The sequence below is a fragment of the Etheostoma cragini genome, chromosome 12, assembly GCF_013103735.1.
Source record: "Etheostoma cragini isolate CJK2018 chromosome 12, CSU_Ecrag_1.0, whole genome shotgun sequence".
NCBI classification, from domain to species: domain Eukaryota; kingdom Metazoa; phylum Chordata; class Actinopteri; order Perciformes; family Percidae; genus Etheostoma; species Etheostoma cragini.
This window is the reverse complement of record NC_048418.1, coordinates 25,955,069-25,976,027: the sequence shown is the minus strand read 5'-3', so window position 1 is coordinate 25,976,027 and position 20,959 is coordinate 25,955,069. Positions and strand designations below refer to the sequence as shown.

Below are 20,959 nucleotides of genomic sequence, written 5' to 3'. Positions count from 1 at the left end.
GGCCAGGGTGTGGCTACAGAAATTGAACTCAGGTGTGGACAACCAAATTGATATCACTGTACAGCCTTGAAAAAACAGTTGTGTTGAGCCTTATATAATAAATGAATCTAAATCTGTAAGACCAGAGACTGTGATATTTAGTATGTTTCAAACCCTGTTAATCCAAAGTATTACTTTCTTTCTTCCAGTTCTTCTAAACTTTAAATGAGATTTTTTGATTTGGTAATTTGCTGCACAAAAGACTGAAATGTAAATGTATGAATGGATGAATTGGCAACAATAGTCATGTACAAAAAGGAACTGCATATAGTGTCCCGCGATCATATAAGGTTTGCATCACGTGGATGCACCAACAATGTTGTTGTCATTGCTTAGAATCCCTCGTGGGGCAGACAGAAACTATGTACTATAGCTTTAATGGTGTCCTCAGTCTCCCGGAGTGAGGATTTTAAATCTGCGCCTAATCAGAGGGGATTGTGTGAGATATAAATATATCTGACAATGCCAGAGTAAAGCACACCTGACTGGAGCCACTTGGAGCTGGAGCTCAGACTAGTTGGCTCTGTTCAATGTCAGATCACATTGTCACCCCAAATGAACCACTCTGTGAGCTCTCTGTACACTTGTTTGGTCCACTATTGGTGCACATCCACTGTGATTCAACTGATCCAAATGAGGCGAGTGTGATGATGGCTCCAACACAAAGTAAAGCCAGAGCTATCTGATATTTTCGGTAGCTGTGGCCGTAGAATCTTGTCTTTGTGTTTCCTCCTCTGCACTGGATTTTGAACCTGAATCGTATTGTGACAGCTCATGCTCTTTCAGTGACTTTGTTTTCAATTGCACCATCTCTATACACACCACCAGTCAACCAACTGGGAATAACCAGTGCACCACCAATATTGTTTTTTGAGATTTTAAGGTTGTTTCCTTCCGTTAAATCTGCCTGTACACTGTAAACTGTATCTCTTCTTCTCTGTTTTCCTTCAACATAGAAAAGGTATTAATGATGATGAACTCATCCATCCCCGTACACTCAGTACCTCACAAATCGCTTGGCCTTGCAGGTAAAACCCAGGTTTTGGATACACTGAAGCAAGGAGGAATATCTTCCTCTTATCCTTTGAATCTGTCCCACAGATGTGGCTTCTGAGTGGGCGTTGGCAGCCTAATGCCAGTTTACCCACCGGCCAATTCCCCGGCTTTTTTTTGTCTGCTATGTCTGCTAGCGAGGCAAAGAGCCAAGGCTTTGGTATCTTGTTGTATTTATGCCGAAGGCTGCCCTTTATTTACAATCTAGTATATCGCTCGGGCTCCTGAGGGGGACGCTCGGTGCTGAGTAGCCCTCCCAACACCTCGCTCCCTCCATTGCCTATTTTTGCTCAAAGTCATTTGGCATTTCTCCAAAGTTGAGCCATCCTCTCCCAACAACAGTTTATTATTAAATCACTGTTGTTATTATCATTAGTAGAAGTAGTAAGGAAGCAAAAAAAGCCTTATTTTTAATCTCTACCAAGTGATTGAGAAGTCGTAGCTTGTCAGGTCATCACTATCATTTCTTTGAATTTATCTTCACCAGATATGTGTCACAGACTAGGTTGTAATTAGGAGCCACGGGCAAGATGGATTTTTCCGGTTAACATCTTGATGTGAAAGTCTCTCTTATCGTGGATTTACCAATAAGGCCACTGTGCCCCCGGGCTGTGTTGACACCCCAATGTGTGCACTGGTTTGTCTGATGTGGCCATCGCAGTGAGAGGCTCGCTGAAGGCAGGGGATGTGTTTGTAGATATAAAAAGGAACCAAAGTTCTTATTTTTTCTTACGTATTTCTTTATCTGCTCTCAGGCCTGACTATGTGACTGTCTAGTTGATAAAAAAGATGGATGCCCTTCGATTAGTGATCTTTGTAGGGCAACATCTAGGATAATTTCACTTTGTTATACCAAGCAACCAAACAATAACCCCATCAATAACTTCAACGTTATTTAATATAATGTGTCAATGCAAATAATACTGTTTCGATAGTAAAAGGCAGATTAGCATGACTCCAGCTCCTCTTTTTTGATAAACACCTGATCCTTTATATGTGGTGGCCCTTCCAAGCCAAGTGTAGTGAGTGTTAGCTGTGTGTTTCACTGTGAGGTCAGTCTCTTCTCTCTCTCTGGGATCCTACTTTAAAGATGTCTACAAGCTCGAGCAGGCGTGTGTCACTTTGAATGAAAGTGTTTCTTTACTGACGTAAAGAACAAAGCATACTTTTAATCTGTGCCCGTTTTTCCTCTCAGGAAGTTAGGTCACTCATTTATTCTTACATTCAGACTGGATGTAGGATCCATTTAAAATCAACTGGAAAAACGTATAAATGTGAGATAATGATGTCGTCCATCAGTGTCACTTACCAATATGCAGCTCGACAAACATATTGAAGGCATTTTTTAAAGTATTTGAGATCTTTCAATGTTTACTGTGTAGTAACAGTCTTTTTCTGCTCTGCCTTTGCCGGCACTATAATAGGCGCATGACTGCCACCTGTAGATCAGCGGAATAGTGTGACACCATTGAAAGGATTCAAACCTGTAAAACATCTTATAGTATGAGTGGACCTGATTAAAAATTATTTTCCACCGGTCTTTAGTTATTTCATGATTCCCAAAGATTTAACAATCCAATCCAATCCAATCCTGCAACATGTAATCACACTTCATATGGTTTATTTAAATGCTGGAACTCAGTGGTTATGAATAGCCCTTAAATTCTTAGGATTCAGTTCTCCAAAAATCTGCATGATTTTCTTTCATTGTGTGTAGTTTGATATAAACATGTGTTATTGGAATTTTAACTTTTATGCAGCACAGGTGTCTCTCTGATTTTCTTTCAGTTAACAATGCAGCTGGTGACGGCATGGTGAAACAGAGTTTTTTTATTATGGTGTTTGATACTTGAGTTTAATCCAATCCAATATGTTTGGCAGTTATAGAAAACCAGCACTTAACTGCTCTCTTATACCCAGGTTAGTTTTGTTGAATGTTTTATGAGTATTTCCTACACAAAAGCAATACTTTTTTGTCATGGTTTAGGTCGATACAGTTTCTAGAGAAGCAACCGCAACTTGAATGAGATAAACAACCTTGAGCCTCTTACAGATGGATTGTTGTACAGTCAAAGTGAGGAGGCGGCGGGGGGGTAGAAAGCTCAAGGCTTCTCCTCCAGCATCATTTCCTGTAAGTGGAATTTCAGAGGTGGAAAAGCCTGCTCTATTCCCCATTGAGAGCCCGGCCTTGGCTGTGGCACGACGCTAGCGGGCTGCTTGGGGATGAAACCATACCCATACTCATACAGTACATAGTTGTAGATATGTGAGAATTAAAAAGACAGGAGTGGGAAGGTCCATCAGAGCTTCAGTCCTCCAACAACATAAAAGGACAAATGATTGTGTTGGTTATAGCTAGATGGGTCGAGGCGTTCTTTCACTAGTAAATGTTACACACTCCAGCACAATGGCAGACTAAAAAACATTGCCAATGTCCTTTATGATGTTTTATTGTTTTGTATGGTGGTTTGACACTAAAGTAGTTAGCACCAACACAGATCCAAAGGCTTCACAATCGAATCACATACATGGGAAACCAAATCACATTGCAGGTCCAGTGCTAAAATTGAGAGCACATGTATTGTAGTAGATGGCTATATTTCATTGTAACAACTATTTGATGAAACAGATATAATATTAGGACACATTGATGCACTAAAAACTAAACTAAAAATCTGCTGTAAGGAGGTGTCTCCTATTGGATATGGCCCAAATTAAGGTATTGGTAGAGGGACAATCTGTATGTTACTGAATGTTACTGAAGATTTTTAGCTCAATAGGACCCTTACTGCACACAAGCTGGATCACTTAAAGTCGGAGGTGGTTATACCTGTTCCAAATGGCCATAAACAAAGGCTCGGTGAAAATCCCACACATCCCAAATTGGGATGTGTGGGATTTTGCACTCGGTTGCACACACAAAAGTGACAGAAGTGGAAAGAATGATAAAAGAAGGCTTGAAAGAAACGTTCAAAGCCCCCTTAATCTTATACTTTGAATGCTGGTCACTACTTAAAGTGGATATGATTGTTGGGTTGTCTATTTTAGAACAAACTGTAGGATTCTTCCTTCAGGCAATTCAGGCAACTCTTGACAACTAGTAAATATGTATAATATCTAGGTTTGTCAAAATTAACGTGATAATAACGACTTGACGCAAACCCCATTTAATGGCACGCATGATTAACACACACGTTCTGTGATTTGTGCCTTGGGGCGCTCCGTAGTTTGGAAAATCAGGAAGCAATGCAGCATGGCTAGCAGAAACTGTAAACCCGGCATCCACAATTTGGCCCGCCGCGGCGGAGCGGAGCACATCTCCGTTCTCATCTATGAGGACACCCGCGGTGTGCTGAAGAAGTTCCTGGAGAACGTGATCCATGATGGTGTCACCTAAACCTGATCTGTGAGCACAAATGACAGAGCCAAACACTTCATCAACGGAGAGACTTCCCAGTCTGAGTAACAGGCTTTATAACTTACATAAGAGAAGTGATCAGAAATGTTGGAGAGAAGAAGGATAAACACCAGAATGATGGCTTCAGTGGTGGCACAGAGAAGCATTTACACTGCACGTTGGTGCAACTTCATCATGCCAGACATTGTGTCTTGGCTCAGTTGTTAGGGTTTAGAAACAGTTTCAAGTTTCAGTTGCTCAAGAGCAGCTGGTAGTGCCCAGGAGGTGAACCGGCATCTCTCCAGCAACCAATCAAACCTAACAAACACATTCACAGCTATATTTTTTTATGTTTTTATGTCAACTTGCCCCTTTTGATTTGCCATTGTTCGGCCTGAACCAACCCATGCTGCAGTACTTGGTGGTCCTGGTTTCAGACAGCGAAGCAAAGCTGTTTTTTTGCTTGGCCGCCGCCATCAGCTATCTTCTCTCACTCTCTAAAATGCTTCTCACCAGTCAGCCGAGAAAATTAGTCATATACTGTAAAGGTCATTCATCAGATAGAGAGAGAGAGGGGAGTGAGCTGGAGAAGGAGATAGAAGGGGAGAAGAATGGAAGGAGAGTGATGGAAGAGGGAGGCATAAGTGTTGGCGTTCCCTGTCATTTTTTCTGTCAGGAGCAGTAAGTGGGGCCCTTGTTTTTTTCATAGTGCTTCTTTTTCACGCTTTTACTCGCCAATATCCTCTCTGGATGGCCACCTGCTGATTAAGGGAAACAGCCTAGCTCTGACCTGAAGAGAGAGCAAACAGCTTGCCTGGCCCTGTCCAAAGTTCCGAAATACACCTGCCAACAGCTGTAAAGCTCATGAATTAAGACTTTGTATTTCTAGTATCCAATCAGTACACAAACATTAAAAAAATTAAAGTAAAATGACTTTTTTTGGTTTTAGAAGTACTCAACTTTACTTTAAAGGCTTGTCAGGGAGTTCCTCCTGTGTCTAAAGATGGAGAGCTGTTACCTTTTCCACTTCCTCCCTCCCTCCCTCGCTCCTCAGCTGGGTGATGCTTGACTTGGCTGTGGGAGGTTTGATAGATGGCGTCGCCAGTTTTGGCAAGCGATCGTCATCTGCCACTTGTCAGCCCAATAAACACCCTCCACAAACCCTCTGCTGTGGAGGGGCCGGGAGTAGGGAGGAGGGGGAAGGAGAAAAAATGATGAGAAATGGGTGGCAAAAAGATAGAAGAAGATGGACGTAAGTGAAGAAGACAGCGGGGGGCAGAGCAGAAGAGAGTAGGGAGGAAAGGGAGAGACGTGTAGGGGAGAGGGAATGTAAATTAAAGAGGCACAAGAAAAAGCTATGAATGTTGAAGAAAAAAGAACTAGAAGAGAAAGAGAGAGATAAGACAAGGGGAAAAATAAGTTAGGGTTAGGTATGAAGGGAGCGTTTATGCACAAGGTGAGAGACGGGGGGGGGGAGGGGGGATAGAGGAAAGGAAGACGGAGTAGTGCACAGGGCAGGTAGGGTTATACTACAGTTACGTTGCATTACAGTCCTTGTATTTTGGCACCAATACCACACCAGCACCTTTCTTAAATGCTGTCCAACCCAAGCTGTTCCAAGAACCACATGCAATGTAAAGATCAAAGGTTTGATACAAATCAGGAACTATCTGACCAAAGAATAAAAAAAAAGGATTCGAACCTGATCAGACAATTAATAACAGCGTTTTGGTACTTGACAGTTTGAATTACTCTGTTCAACTTAAAAAAGGTCATTTATTGTTGCCATTAGAAATGATTGAGATGAGTGTTTTCTGCCCTGTAGCACCGATCCCATGGTCAGAACGACATTGTGTGTCAGTGCCTGAAGTTGTGACGAATGCTCTTGAGTTTTGGTTAAGTTGATGCACAAAAACGATTTGGTTGAGTGGGTCAAAGGGACTCGATCACACATCAAGTCTACGTACTGGTCTTGCTAGCTGAATGGTTGCAGAGCATGATGCATACGCGACATCATCACAGCTTGGTGCTGAAGCTGAAGATTGGGCAGTCAAGTTGCATTGTGGGTAGTTAAGGCACCACATTTTGAAGAAGATTGCGTGGAATAAAAAAGATGATAGCTATGGTTCTGCTGTGTCGATTTTGATTATAATGCGATGTAATCAGCAGTCTCCCATGGCAGGCACACGCTTCCTTCTGTAGAAATTGTGGATACTTTGAGAGGAGGGAACAAAACTTAACCAAACAATTGCCCTTCGATATATGAACGTTATTACCCGTAAGTTATATAAATATTTAATATTTTATTGAATACAAACAAAGTGTACTTATTGAGAGAGGATAGAGAATAGGGAAGAGTTGGGTGATGGGAAAGTAGACACAATGAGAAAAGGAAGGGAGAGGAATGATGGTGAGAGGAAGGAAAGGAGAGAAGTGTAAGAAGGAATGTATGGAGTGAACAGGGACACATTAAGAGATGAAAAAGAAAGTAGTGTAAGAAAGCACTGAGACTGGAGGCAAAATTTCACATTTCACATCCCATTTTTGAAGCCAGAACAGGGTTTTATTTAGTCTTTTCCCCTACATACTGGAGGTCAGTTCTATTTGTGGAGTATATGGTTTTATGAAGACTCAATTTCTCAAAGGTCACCTTCACTTGGGGAATATTAGTTTTACGACAGTTCCCTCTCAGAAAGAGAAACCTCTTTTCCACCCTTCCCAGGTGCTCCACTGGGAGAGTGTCTGTGTGTCAGTGGATTAAAAAAAAATAGAGGTTAGTAAAATTTTGCAGATTTCTTCAGGTTTATATTTTATACCGACGCTTGTTAATGCAACAGGGCTTCCTGTATCAGTGAAGCGAGGCGTTGGCTGATGCGAGGTCATTCATTGTGGTGGGTGGTGGGGTCCCCGGTGTCATATCACCATTAATGAATTGTTTCTGTAAACTAATAGAGGTGTTTACTACCTGCGTTTTAAAATGGGAAGGATTCAAACAGAGCAGAAGCAAAGCACTAAATGCCAGCAATTAAAGTGGTGAACAGTGTTCACACAACAAGGCAAACAAACCCATTAGGGTTGTTGTGTAATACTAATTTATATTCTTTATTGATCCCCAGTGGGGAAGTTAGAACACCCACTCTGTTTTTGGGTTAATAATCCCTGCGCACAGGCCTGAAATACACACACGCTCAGGACCTAGTCATGCACAAATGGATAGATGTCAGAGTGGGGGGGATGCCAGTGCGGTTAGGGGAGGACAGTTCCTTGCTCAAGAGCAGCACTTCACCCAGGTACCAGGTACCCAGCTACCAATCCACACTCCATACTTTAGTCCATTTTGTAAAGACAAAAAAAGTTTGAAGGCGAATCTTGGAGGGAATTTTAAAAGTAGATTATTTATAAAAAAAAATTTGAGAAATCTGGCTTGATATGTCACAGAGAAACCAATGCCATGTTTTGCACAAAGTATCCCAACTCCAAATGTTCCATGCATTTTTATGTGTCAACTTTAAGGAAGCAGTCCGTTAGTCAGATGGTGGCGCTATAGGCTCCACATGGCGGCACTTTTAACACATCCACTGTCATCTCAGTCCCAGGTTTGTGGGATTTTCATGATTGTTTTTTAAGATTTAGCATGCTCCTCGTACTTGTTGCATTCCCGTGCTCTCCATCTCTTTTCTTTTTAGCTTCTGTCCTCCTCTCCAACTCTCTGTTTGTCCCATTCCCCTCTTCTTTGTCTTGTCCTTCATCTTCTTTTTCACTGATTCTCCTCATTCCTCGTTCAACCGGCTCCTCTTCCTCATTCACATAATTATTCTTTCTTCCTCCCCTGCCTCTCCTTCGTCTCCCATTCTTTATGTGTTCTCTCACTCACTCCCTCTCCCTCGTCACTTAATGGTCTCTCGTCCCCCAGGTGGTCCTAGATGCCATTTCAGCCCCTTGCTTTTGAATTTAATTACACATGGCATTGTCTTCATGTAGCCCCGCCCCCACCCACACACACATAAATATACCAAGCCACTGCTGCTAGATCACTGCAGGCAATAACGCTGAGTGGCGGGGGAGTGTTGGGGGGGGTCAACACAGAACAGATTGAAGGCTGAAAAGTTGATATTGGAAATCAAATTAATGCAAGTGAGAGCGACACCATATCTAATTAAGATGCTTTTGAAAAACTGACAAGCAAACCTGGTTCGACAGAAATACTTGTGACGCATTGATTATGAGTACATTTACAAAATGTTAGAAATATCTTTTTGGGGGGAAAAAGTCTGCTCAGTTGGAAATTTGGTGCTTTAAATGATACTGCAGGTTGGAAAAGAGAATGGCAATGAATGGTTTGTTGGGGTTTATGTGATGTTTTCCAGACATGTGTTTCCGTAGTTTGGGAACATTTGGTTATACCTCTTCAAAGTGCTGTTTTTAATAAAATGCTATTTTGCTGTTTGACAGAGATAATGCACACATACAGTATATTGCATATATGAAGCTATCTGTTCATCCTGTTTGTTTTCCGTTTAGGATATTTTTACATCCTTTCTTGTTAAATACTTTGTGAAGGTACTGTATTTCAAATACTGTGTATGTCAATTGGGGACTTTTTTGTATCTAGAATAGGCCCACCTGCTGAAACAAACTTCACTTCTCATTACTCCACCTGACATTATGAGTGTTTTCTTTAGTTTTTGTAAATTTATTTTTTATATATATTAACAGCAACATTTTCCGTGCTGCTTTTTGTTATTAGCCGCAACATTTGTTTTCATGTTGTTATTTTTTTCATTATCTGGTAGACATTCAGTGATCGTTGGGTGGATAGGACCGGATCTTACAGGGGCACAGAAAAAACCCAGGCAGCAATATTTTTTAATTTGCCGAGGGATTGTGGCTCTCATGATCAACTAATGTGATAACGTCTCTGTACTGGTTCACTGCAGCGATGGAGATCCACTCCGCTCCCTGCCTTTGGTTTTGAAGGATGGCTGTTGTTTTCTTCTCATTATAAGGCTCCTGAAATGTACCCAGGAGGGTGAGTGAGAGGTATGGAGGTCGGGCGGGTGTATGGGTGTGGTTAGACATTAAAATAATGACCCCTCAGTGCCGGAAAAGCATCTATTCTGTTGGTCCAGGACTCGTGGAGCCAGCCTGGGCCTTTCCCTTTTGTCAACATTGAAAAATGAAGCGTTTCTGAATCCCTGGCACTCGCTGTGTTTCCCTCTTGGCGCCTCAGATACATTGAGTTAACATAAAGCAAAATTCACGACAGGGGCAGCCAGGGTGACAAATGAAGCGCCTCTGTGTGTTTTGGAGGGAAAATAGAGGGGCCCCTGTTGTAGTAATGAGATTTGGACCTCGTTACTTTCTTCAGGCCCAAATTCTCCCCAGCAGTCCAAATGTATCTGAGAGGTACAATGAAAGATGGACTGTTCTTGAAATGGAAATAAGAGCGTACTCTGAGTATAGATCATTTCCCTTGCATTCGCCCTCAGTCTGCAGTCCATCGCAGCTTCATTCCCATTTTGTCACATTATGGCTTATTTTCACACTGCACTCCCAGTCTGCCTAAAAGAGAAGTCACCAGTCGGTCTGATCACGACATCCAGTCCATTGCGGCTTCTTAAAAATGGATCCAATTTGGGTTTTGGCGAGAAAGCTTGCTAGGGTACAAATGAGGCACCTTGGCTAGCCTGTTCACGAGCAGTGCTCTTATGCAACTTGGACTCATTTGTAGTCTGCAGGAGAGGAGAGGAATAGATGGTTTGGGTAGCTTTTGGCTACATTTTGGAGAGGCTGCGGTGTTGCGGGGGTCCAAAGACTTGCTGGCTAATTAGAGGGAGCTCGCCGCCTGTGATGCAGTCAGGCTCGCAGGCCACATGGCAAATCTCTCCGGGGAACCAGGCGGACGCCCATGATGCTGCAAAGTTTTCTGATTCCCTCCCAACAAAAATCATGTTGAGTGCTTTCATGTTTGTTTGTGTGTCGGCATATCAGGCCTTTTACTCTGATTCTGTTTTAGGAATTAAATGCATTTGTGTTTGTTTGTATGTGTTTGTGTGTGTGTGTGGTTGTGTGTGTGTGTGTGTGTGTGTGTGTGGGTGTGTGTGGGTGGGTGCATGTTTGTGTGTGTGCGGGTGTCAATTAGGCTTTCCCGCAGATGCAACTCAAATAGCCTTTGCTTTACCAATTAACGAAAGGCAGCAGAGTTTTTACTTCTTTCACTTGTCTGGTCCCAAAGTCGCCTGCTACTTACCATCACTGGCTGTGTTTCATTACAACTTCCTTATAATCCTTTAAAATATTTCAGAGTAATCAATCAATTGTCGCCATTGCTACTTTTTGTCAAAGTAAGTGACAGTAGTCACACTTGGCACTACTAAAGGATGGACAGCATAATTTTTAAACAAATACAACTGATATTAAAACGAAAGCCGCAAAAATGTGTCTGTATTTCTGGAGGCAAGAACTTATAGCTCCAGAACCCGCGAAACCAACTTCTCAAAAACCCGTCTTCTTCATCTCTCCAAAAATAATTTAAGATCATGACATGATATCTGGCCAAAAAGCAAAGGCTCTGCATTTTTGACCAGCAACGAAATGTCAGCCTTCTTAGATTGTTTCAATATCCTTGTTCTCTGGAGGCCAAACTGGGGGGGGGGGGGGGGGGGGGGGGGGGGGGGGGGGGGGGGGGGGGGGGGGGGGGGGGTTGCATATTGGTTGCTGGAGAGATGCACTACCAGGTCCCCTTGAGCAAGGCATCGTACCCCCCCAAATGCTCAGGGCACTAGTCCAGCACTGGCAGCCCCCTACTCTGATGTCTCCCGATTTGTGCATGAATAGGTCCTGAGCATGTGTGTGTGTCTGTGTGTATTTCAGGCCTGTCTGTAGTGATCACTAACCAACAGAGTGTAAATTGTAATTTCACCATTGGGGATCAATAAACATTATTAATTATTACTATTATAATAATTATTATTATTATTTATAGCTTTGGAAATATCTTGCCCCCACAGTTTTCCGGCATCAGATTAGGAAGGCCTGTGTCCGTACTTTCTGAAACCTGTGACATTCCCAGGTTTTTATACTTCTCTCTCTAGCTCTTTTTTTCATTATTGGCACAACTTTTTCTATCACTTATCATGTAAACAACCAAATCGTACAGAATATTGCATCTCTCGCCTTCCGCCAGCTTTTAACTTTGCCTTGTGTTTGTTTGAGACAGGCGTCAACACTTGAATTTCCAACGTGATTCGACATGCCGCACAAAGTGTGACATTGAAATGTTTCCAAGGCCTTTAGCGGAATGACTGCTCTGGTACTAGGCCTCCCATAATTACGTGATCACACACTTTCCTGTCCATCTCGTGGAAGTCTTGAGAACAATGCTAAGACGCTTTTCGCTGGCAGTTTGCGTTTTTAGATTTTGTAATTCCATGAAAACACCCCGCTGTACTTCCCTTCTAACTTCTGAATTTTACGCTTTTTCTCTATAGCTGGATAAAAGTCCTGTTTCATGTTTCCTGTTAGTTTTTCCATTTCCTGTTTTATTTTATAGTCATTTGTCCTCCCTTGTGTTGTCTTGTCTTACTCCCTATTGTATATTGTTCCCACCTGTGTGATTAGCTGTCCCTGCCCTAATGTCTTGCACCTGTGTCCCATTGTCTCCCCTGTCCTGTCTATTTAAGTTCAGTCTTCCCCTTACCCCAGTATGTGTCCTGGTTTCCTGAGTTCCTGTTGTTTCCCTTAGATTTGACCATTATCTGTCTTCCTAGATTTCCCTTGGCCTGCCGTTCATTGGACACTCTTGCCTGTGAGTTTATCAGCTTGCTAATAAAACAATTGAATTTTACGTCCCTGGCACATGTATTTCTGGATCCATCGCCAGGTGTGACTGATTTTTTGTCTAAATATGAATGTAGATAACGTTAGTGATAGTGAGATGCTTGCTACAGTTACATTTCTAATGATGAATTGGCAAAAACATTTTATTTCACTGTTTTGTTGTAATGCTGCTGGGCGCTCTTTCTCTTCAGTCTCTCTCTATCTCTCTCCACCATTAAACATTACCATGCTTTCTTCTAACGCTTCTAAAACCGGCCTCTGGAGACCAGCTGACTTCTCTATTGGCTGTTGAACAGGAGACTTCTCTTACGTCCTAAAACCAGCCTCTGGAGACCAGCTGTCTTCTCTATTGACTGTTGAACAGGAGACTTCTCTTACGTCCAAAAACCGGCCTCTGGAGACCAGCTGACTTCTCTATTGGCTGTTGAAGAGGAGACGTGTCTTACGTTCTAAAACCAGCCTCTGGAGACTCCACCAGCTGACTTCTCTATTGGCTGTTGAACAGGAGACTTCTCTTACGTCCTAAAACCAGCCTCTGGAGACTCCACCAGCTGACTTCCTTATTGGCCGTTGAAGAGGAGATGTCTCTTACGTCCTAAAACCAGCCTCTGGAGACTCCACCAGCTGACTTCTCTATTGGCTGTTGAAGAGGAGACGTGTCTTACGTCCTAAAACCAGCCTCTGGAGACTCCACCAGCTGACTTCTCTATTGGCTGTTGAACAGGAGACTTCTCTTACGTCCTAAAACCAGCCTCTGGAGACTCCACCAGCTGACTTCTCTATTGGCTGTAGAAACAGGAGACGTCTCTTACGTCCTAAAACCAGCCTCTGGAGACTCCACCAGCTGACTTCTCTATTGGCTGTTGAACAGGAGACCTCTCTTATGTCCTAAAACCAGCCTCTGAAGACTTGAACAGCTGAGTCCCACTGCAAATATCAGCTGGCTTGATCTTAGCTGAGACTTTCGCTATGTCCCAATTCAGGGGCTGCAGGTGTAGTCCGATTGTGTTACACTGGCGCAACGAAGGATGTCCCATTTCATTTAATTTCAAAGGCTCCTTCAACTGCGGCCCACAAATGTGGCGCCATTGTTCAAATTTGGAGGATCCTACTTTTGTATCCTTCATGGCCCCAGGATTCCCAGCATTCATTTTGGCATTCAATCAAAAGCACAGGCAAGCACAAACACTACAACCAATGTCTTTTTTTGTTTGTTTTCTATTTCATTATTAAATTCACTTCTGAGAATGTTTTAGGCGAGAAATTAACTGATCAGAAGTTGAATATACGCAGTGTTATGAAAATGTATGGAGAATTAAAAGTGTGCTCCAAATTTGCTTTGGAGGGTAGACTGATGGCAGCTAGCTCGGTGGGGGTGGCTCGATATCCAGTCCTCCTTTCAGTGAAATGATTACAACAAGGTGGAGGAGGTTGTCATAGTTACGACAACCTGTATTCATTTAAGCCCGAGTAAGCTATAGGCTTCGGATGTAAAGCAAACGAGGTGCAAGAGCGAGGGAGCGAGAGAGAGAATCCTGTGGTCTTTAATCGATGCATGGTTTTATGTTATCTAAAAGATTTCAATGAAGACAATAATTCATATTTGCTGATGTCTCTATCACAGCCCTGTTGATTAGAGGGGGGGAATCCTCTGACATGGTGACACAGCCTTGTGTCCGAGGTATGTCATTGGACACATCCAGACCACAGATGTCTGGCAGCAACAGGTCCCACTTCTGACAACATATTCTTTGGGCATATAGGGGCACAGCACACACACAGGCTCTACTAATATCCCGAGCCTCGCAGCACTCCAGCAGCTTCTTCCCCCTCTCCGTAACCTATAGCCTACTCCGGCTCAAATAAATACGGGCGGTCATTGAACTATAATGACCTGATCCACATTGTCAAAATCATTTTAAATAGGCTATTGAGCCATGGCACTGAGAATCTTTTAAATAACAGGAGTGTATTGGCTAATTTCTGTCGCCTACTCCCAAACAACAGACTCCCAAAATGCCTTTTTACCGACTGGCACTCTACTGTCCACACTGCTGTCTTCGGACAACAAGTCCAAGGGTGGACAACATGTCTGAGGGTGCCAACTATCCCCTGAGGTAACATTGCAGTTCAGAATGTGCCAGCCAGTCACTGCAATCTTGCTCAGTATTGCCCAATTTCAAAGACTTTTGGTCATATCAGTCTACCGGACACAGATTTGTGGAGAAAGGGGGTCCAGGTTGAAAAATGACCTTTAAGTGTTTGGGTATTAGATAGATGTAAGTGATAAGATAGTGTTTCCTTTCGTAGAGGTGAATTAGGTGTTTATACTGTAAAGAGCTACTTATTTGGGGAATGTTTTTTAAGGTTAGAGTCTGGGGAAGCAGAACTATCAAATCATGCTCTGATAGATTGAAAGACTGGATAATAAATTCCAGGTCAAGGCTCGCTATTTGAATATCCTTCATCTGCCTGGTGTGTCAACAAAGAAGACTCGCTCTCTGTCTCCACACTGATGTATTCAGATGCAAAGTAAAGTGAATGTAATTATGAATCTTTTTTTTCATAACATTTGAATTTCAATAGCCCTCCATTTGTTTCCTTTAAAATGATGAAAAAAAGAACTTTGCTCAGAGTTTAATTCTATTAGTTTGGACATGTATTGTAATATTTGCCTTATGGCAGGTCAGGTTAGAAACTCATATTTCATTAGGTGCAGATATGATACAGTAATAGCTCATTTGGTTCTGGAACAGCAACATTTATTGTGGAGACCTGTGGACGTGTTGTGGGCCTAATTCACGTTTGTGTCTGAGAAGTGCTCACATGATAACCACAATTACACAGTTAGAAATAGGTAAAGGGAGAAAAGGTCTTCCTTATTGAACTTTCCCCAATATTGCTTCTAACCTGCTCACCACGGCGCAAATTTCAGATATGGCTTAATATAGGAGCGTCATATCTGAAAATGCAAAAAAATAATAATAACAATCGGTAGTAAACAGCCAAAAACCAAACACCATGATGGTGGGGTTAGTGCAAAATCATCTCTAAACAAAGTCTTAAATCAACAAGATGTAAGAGTCTACAGCTCTCTTTGGCTGTCATAGGCAGATGTTCACATCAACATTATTTTCTTAGAGTCCTCAAGGGACATTAACAAAACGCATTCATGATAATGCAATTTTACAGTGCTAATATGTCAAAACGACAAGGAACTCACAGACACACTGAACAGTAGACTCAGGAGTCTTTTTTAGTTACTGGTTAAAGGGGTTTTGGATCTGCTGTATAAACTGTATGTTGTGTGTTAGGATGAAGAAGGAAGATATTGATTTTCTTTGAATCTACTTTGGTGGATTTTGTACCATTAATTACAGGCAGCGTCTGCACACACATGGTTGCATAGTTCACGTTATTGTGGAGACCAGGAATTAATCACATTGGAATGTGTGTCCACTTTAAAGACTGGATTGTGGTTTGCTGTGTTAGGAAGTTACTGCTGTTTCTGCACACACAGGCCAGGGTCATAATCTATCTATCTATCTATCTATGTTTTTTACTTTTTCAATTCATGGATGGTTGCTTTTCTAACTCTCTGTTCTTTTCCTACCGTAGTTCACCAGAAAGAGGCTCTTGAGAAGGAAGCCAAGGTCAGCATCCTGGAGGCCGGGGTCACCGATGTGAGTACAGAAGTTTACACTCTTCTTTCCACTGTCAATTTAAATCAAACGTTAAGATGGGTAGTAACAAATTATAATATGAGTGTTCAACCAAAAGCAACAGCATCACTAAAGTCAAAAGTATGTGGACAACCCCAACCATGGGCATTAATCTACTGCTATTGTCTACATTAGCAGCCTCTACTCTTTTTGGGAGCTGGATCCAAGGATTTGCTCCCAGTCAGCTACAGGAACATGAGTGAGGTCCACTGATGTTGGGTGATCAGGTCTGGCTCATAGGTTGGCGTTCCATTTCATCCCAAAGGTGTTGGATGGGGTTGTGTTAGGACTCTCTGCAGGCTAGTCAAGTTATTTCACACCAAACTAGGATTCAACCGTGTTATGGACCTGGCTTTGGTCATAGGGGAACATTGTCATTGAAACAGAAAAGGACCTTACATAAAGTGACACAAAGTTTGAAGCACTCAATTGTCTAAAACATCATTGTATGCAAAAGCATTTCCCTTTTTTGAAATAAAAGTTCCCAGCCAAACATTGACAGTGGTGTCCACGTATGAAAGTATGAGTCCTAGCAAAAGCTACTTTTTGAAGGTGCAATTCAGGCATTTAACCAAAACGTTTTCCCACATAATATCTTGCATTTCTCAGATTTTTTTGATAAAAAATCTGGATGAGTTCTTTTTTTTCCCTCTAATTTGCACATTTTTGGTATAACTTTGAATGCAATTATTTGACTTTCTGAACAACAAAATTCCCCTGCCTTGTATTTCTGTCCTTTCTCTCACTTTTGTCACTTATTGTAATCCATCCTTATACTTAAAATAATTAAGCAGATGTGAAGTTTGGCACCCACTCCATCCCTTCCACCTTTTTCTTAATCTCTCAGCCTCTCTCCCCCTTGGTTTGCCTCTTTTAACATTGGTGTTCTCCAACATCTCTAAGATAAATAGACTGATGAGCATCTGCACTTATTGATTGAAGAGTTAGTCTGCAACGATGACGGCATGCCATTACCAAGCCTTTCAAAGAGGCAGCAGCAGCGAGGTCTGAGAGAGAACAGTGTGGGGGGTGGAATGGAGGGTGTATCAAGGTGATCAATACCTAGCTGCAAACAGGAGCTAATTATGGCCAATCAAACTACTGTTGCAAGAGAGAGAGAGAGAGAGAGAGAGAGAGAGAGAGAGAGAGAGAGAGAAGCAGAGAAAATCCCTCCATCACAGGCTGCCAGATAGAGAAATAGAAAGAGAGTCTCAACCTGCAACAAAACATCCATCATCAACCCATACAGTGTTTATTATAGTTTTATCATACACTGTTAAATATGAATATTAGCATACTACATCACAGCTGACAGGTTAAAAATACAAAAAAACTGAAATTAGCCTTTCAAGAGAACAAAGGAGGCGATGTGTTTTCTTTGGAACGTGTTTTCCAGCTCAACTTTTTGAGGGTAGTTTGAAAAGGCCTGCAGGTTTAAGCGTATTTGGCTGGCGGAGAAATGCATTCTTATTTTCTCATTGATACCTATGAATATGTACTGTATATGCCTGTTTGAAACAAAGATGACATGAATATTTATTGATTCCTGTCTGGTTGTTGCCACAGCAAAGGTAATGAGAAAGAATAGCATGCAAAAGAACAGTAAAGACCCAACAGTTGATCAGTAAAACAGAACATAATGTAAAAGTAAAAGTAAAAGTTAATGCACCTGAAAATCCAGCATGTGCATCTGCAGTTTTTATTATAGATTTTTATAGCTACACTACCACAGCATGCCACACAGTCATAGTTTGTGCTCCTCAAATTACATTCTGAAGGCTTATCTTTTATTTTGTGTTATATAATAGTAATATTAATTTATTGCACGCATATAGCAGTTTACCTCAGACACACAAAGCGCCACAGGGGAGGACTAGGCTCTAACACCGTCAATGGGCACCCACCAGACGTTCACCACACATCAGCTCGGCAGAGAGGGGAACATGTTTTTAGTGGTGGGGAAAACTGGAGCAGCCAGAGAAAAGCCACATAGACACAGGGAGAACCTGCAACCTCCACACAGAACCCGGTACCTTCTCACTGTGGGGCCACAGTTCTAACCATTGGGCCACCATGCTGCTATGTATTTGATTGAGATTAATTTGTAAGGTTTAGTTTTCATTCCGAGCATACGTATATCAAGTCATGGCTGTTTATAGGGAAAGGAACCAGAATCATACAGGTTTAGCAGCCAAATGTAGTCCTCCAACACTCCAACACTCTCCGAGAAAATCAGCTCATCATCTCCTGCTCTTCCATCTTTTTGGGTCATTTAGGATTTGTGACCACACTTCAAACTTCCTCATGTATCATTGTTTTTGAGAAAATTACCCAGTAATCCATCTTTTCTCAAGGTTGCTTTTAATGTTCCTTGGAATTCAGGACAGCAAATGCATTGAGGTTCCAGTAAGCATATTGATGGGATGTGGTTAGTGGACATATCTGCTTTTCTAATGTTAGGTGCAGCCAATTAACAAAAGAAAGGCAACCCTTGAATGAATCAGGGAATGGAGAATGCACTGAGAACAGGGACAGGTCGGTCTGTTAACATGAAAAAAAATATCTTAAGCCCAATCTTGTTGGAGAGACACTTATTATTATTATTATTATTATTATTATTATTATTATTTATTCAGTAGTCTTGAACATGTGTTTAAGAGCCATTTGACCACACAGGTTGTTTGTTCCTAACCCTTCAAACGACCCACAAGAGTTCTCACTTTTAATTTATTATTATGGTCTATGGCATTGAGTCTTATTACATGAATTTACTTGTCAGAACTACTCCTCGCGCTTCAAAATTGCCCCCAGGCGATATATAAAGTTGTTAGAATTGAATTGAAATAAATTTAGTTAGTAATTTGTGCATTTAAATTAAAAATCACTCCTTCAGGGTAGTACATTGTGCACTGAACCTTCTGAACCCTGAGGCCATTTTTACAGTTCATTGTCCGTCTGGATTTATTTTATAATATCTTGTAAAACATCAACCATGTTGTCTACAGTCAAGATATGAACATCAGTTTTTTCAGGACAAACTCGGTTATTGGAATATTTGGGTTTCAATGAGGTCACTTATATGTTAAAAATGGTTGTAGGACCTCAAATACAAATAAATAAATAAAACGGACCATGAATCTTCCAGATATGTATTGATATCACAGACAGAGCAGTAAAACCTATAAAACCCTTCTCATATGTCTTGGGAGTCACACTGTGAAGGAATAATCATCATAATCTATATCGTTGACAAACTACATACATTTTTTCAAAGAAAGTCAAGACGCTTTTGCTCTCATGACATTTACTTATGCCAATAATAACATGATAATGTCACAATCATTGATAATACACCCACAGCAATGCTACACAAGCATTTGTGTGTCTAAAACAGTTCTTCTATATGTAAAAAATAAACATAATAAACATTATAACTTATATAAAGCACATACTATTTAAATTTCCTCAAAAATGGCCCAAATATATATTATATAAGATAAATAGATGCCAAATCTCAAACCAGTGAGGCCATTATGCTCTATAAAATAGTAGATAGCTATCTTGTGCACTACAGCATCTTTGATAGCATACTAGACTTACTAGTTTGACTGGGAGTGTTGTCCTCTTTCATTCTCCATACTCTTTGGATGACGTTGTCTCCCATATATGGGCATACTATTGGTTTTACTTCCGTAAACAACAGACACGGACCACTGAGCTAGTGGCATTAATAAGCGAAAACTTGATGAATATGGACATAAAGTGGATAAATCTTGGATTTAACGGTTTGGATCTAATGCTCAACGACCCCGAAAAGGCTGGAAGTTCCAGGCTGGATGGATAGATAGATAGATAGATAGATAGATAGATAGATAGATAGATGTTGATCCCAAGAAAAATGGGAAATTCCTGTGTTACAGCAGCAAAATCAGTCACAAATCACAAAATATAAATATAAATGAAATACTAGGAAAAATATACATACATACAATATACATGAAATAATAATACGAATAAAGTAAAAAGACAAATATATATGAATATGTGCAGGATGGGGGAACAAAAATGTGCGACTGCTTAAATAATATGCTAAAATGTGCTAAAATGTAAAAATGTATGCTTCATGTAAATGTAAATAAACCAAATGTGCAGATTGCATTAGTGCAGTAGTGTGGTGTCCAAACGATAATCACCTGTAGAGGTTAGAAAGACCCGGGAGAGACCTCTGTAACCGCTAACTCATTAGCTTTAAGCCGCAACTTTTGGTGAGTTTCTATGTTTTATGATTATTAAATAATTAAACTATGCATCAGAGGTGCTGTTTTTGCACGTGGGCAAGTCTCTCGTTCTCAGAGGGTTAATATGTTTGACATGTGACCTTGTAAACTCCTGCTCTATATATACCTGCTCAAGAAGTTATGTTTTTCGTTTCATATTATGGACATCATTTGCAAAAAAATAAATTCTAACAGTTCGAACTTGTGTGTTGCCAGTTTTGACAGCTCTGTGTATTGGATTGATCAGATGAGATGAAGATAATAAAAATGACATGAGCCTTCTGTGTGTGCCTTCTCCACAGTCATTTGCCTGCTTTCTTACTACCGATTCTTTTCTTCACACACACTAATTTGCTTAAGCTGAACAGCCAATCAGATGTATTCCTCTCACTGCCGCATGTCAAAAAAAAGACGGACAAAGGCTGATGAGTAGCGATGGTGCGTGACACACAGCAAAAAGTAGGGTGACAGATCAACTTGGTCCGATGGTTGACGACATTTTTGGTGGGTCCGAGATTTAGTTGGCCTCTAGCTTGTCCCGGTTCACGTACACGAGACCTTTATGTCTTCACAGTGTCATTAAGAGCTCTCAAACCCTGAAGCTGTATTTTGATAAACTGCATGAAATCGGA

The 20,959-nt window shown here is 41.3% G+C and overlaps 1 protein-coding gene and 1 long non-coding RNA gene across 2 annotated transcripts in view; one reads left to right on the top strand and one right to left on the bottom strand.

The window, feature by feature from the left end:
- LOC117954173 (receptor-type tyrosine-protein phosphatase N2-like) overlaps positions 1-20,959 on the top strand; it is a 186,361-nt gene that overhangs the window by 73,899 nt on the left and 91,503 nt on the right. Inside the window, exon 12 of the mRNA XM_034887740.1 lies at positions 15,947-16,011. Coding sequence (XP_034743631.1) covers positions 15,947-16,011 — 65 coding nt within the window. The remainder of the gene's footprint in view (positions 1-15,946; positions 16,012-20,959) is intronic.
- Positions 4,797-20,698, bottom strand: LOC117954177. Its single transcript, XR_004658771.1, has 3 exons — positions 20,530-20,698; positions 9,022-9,028; positions 4,797-4,807 (listed from the first exon to the last, which is right to left on the bottom strand). It is a non-coding gene; the product is annotated as an uncharacterized LOC117954177 (long non-coding RNA).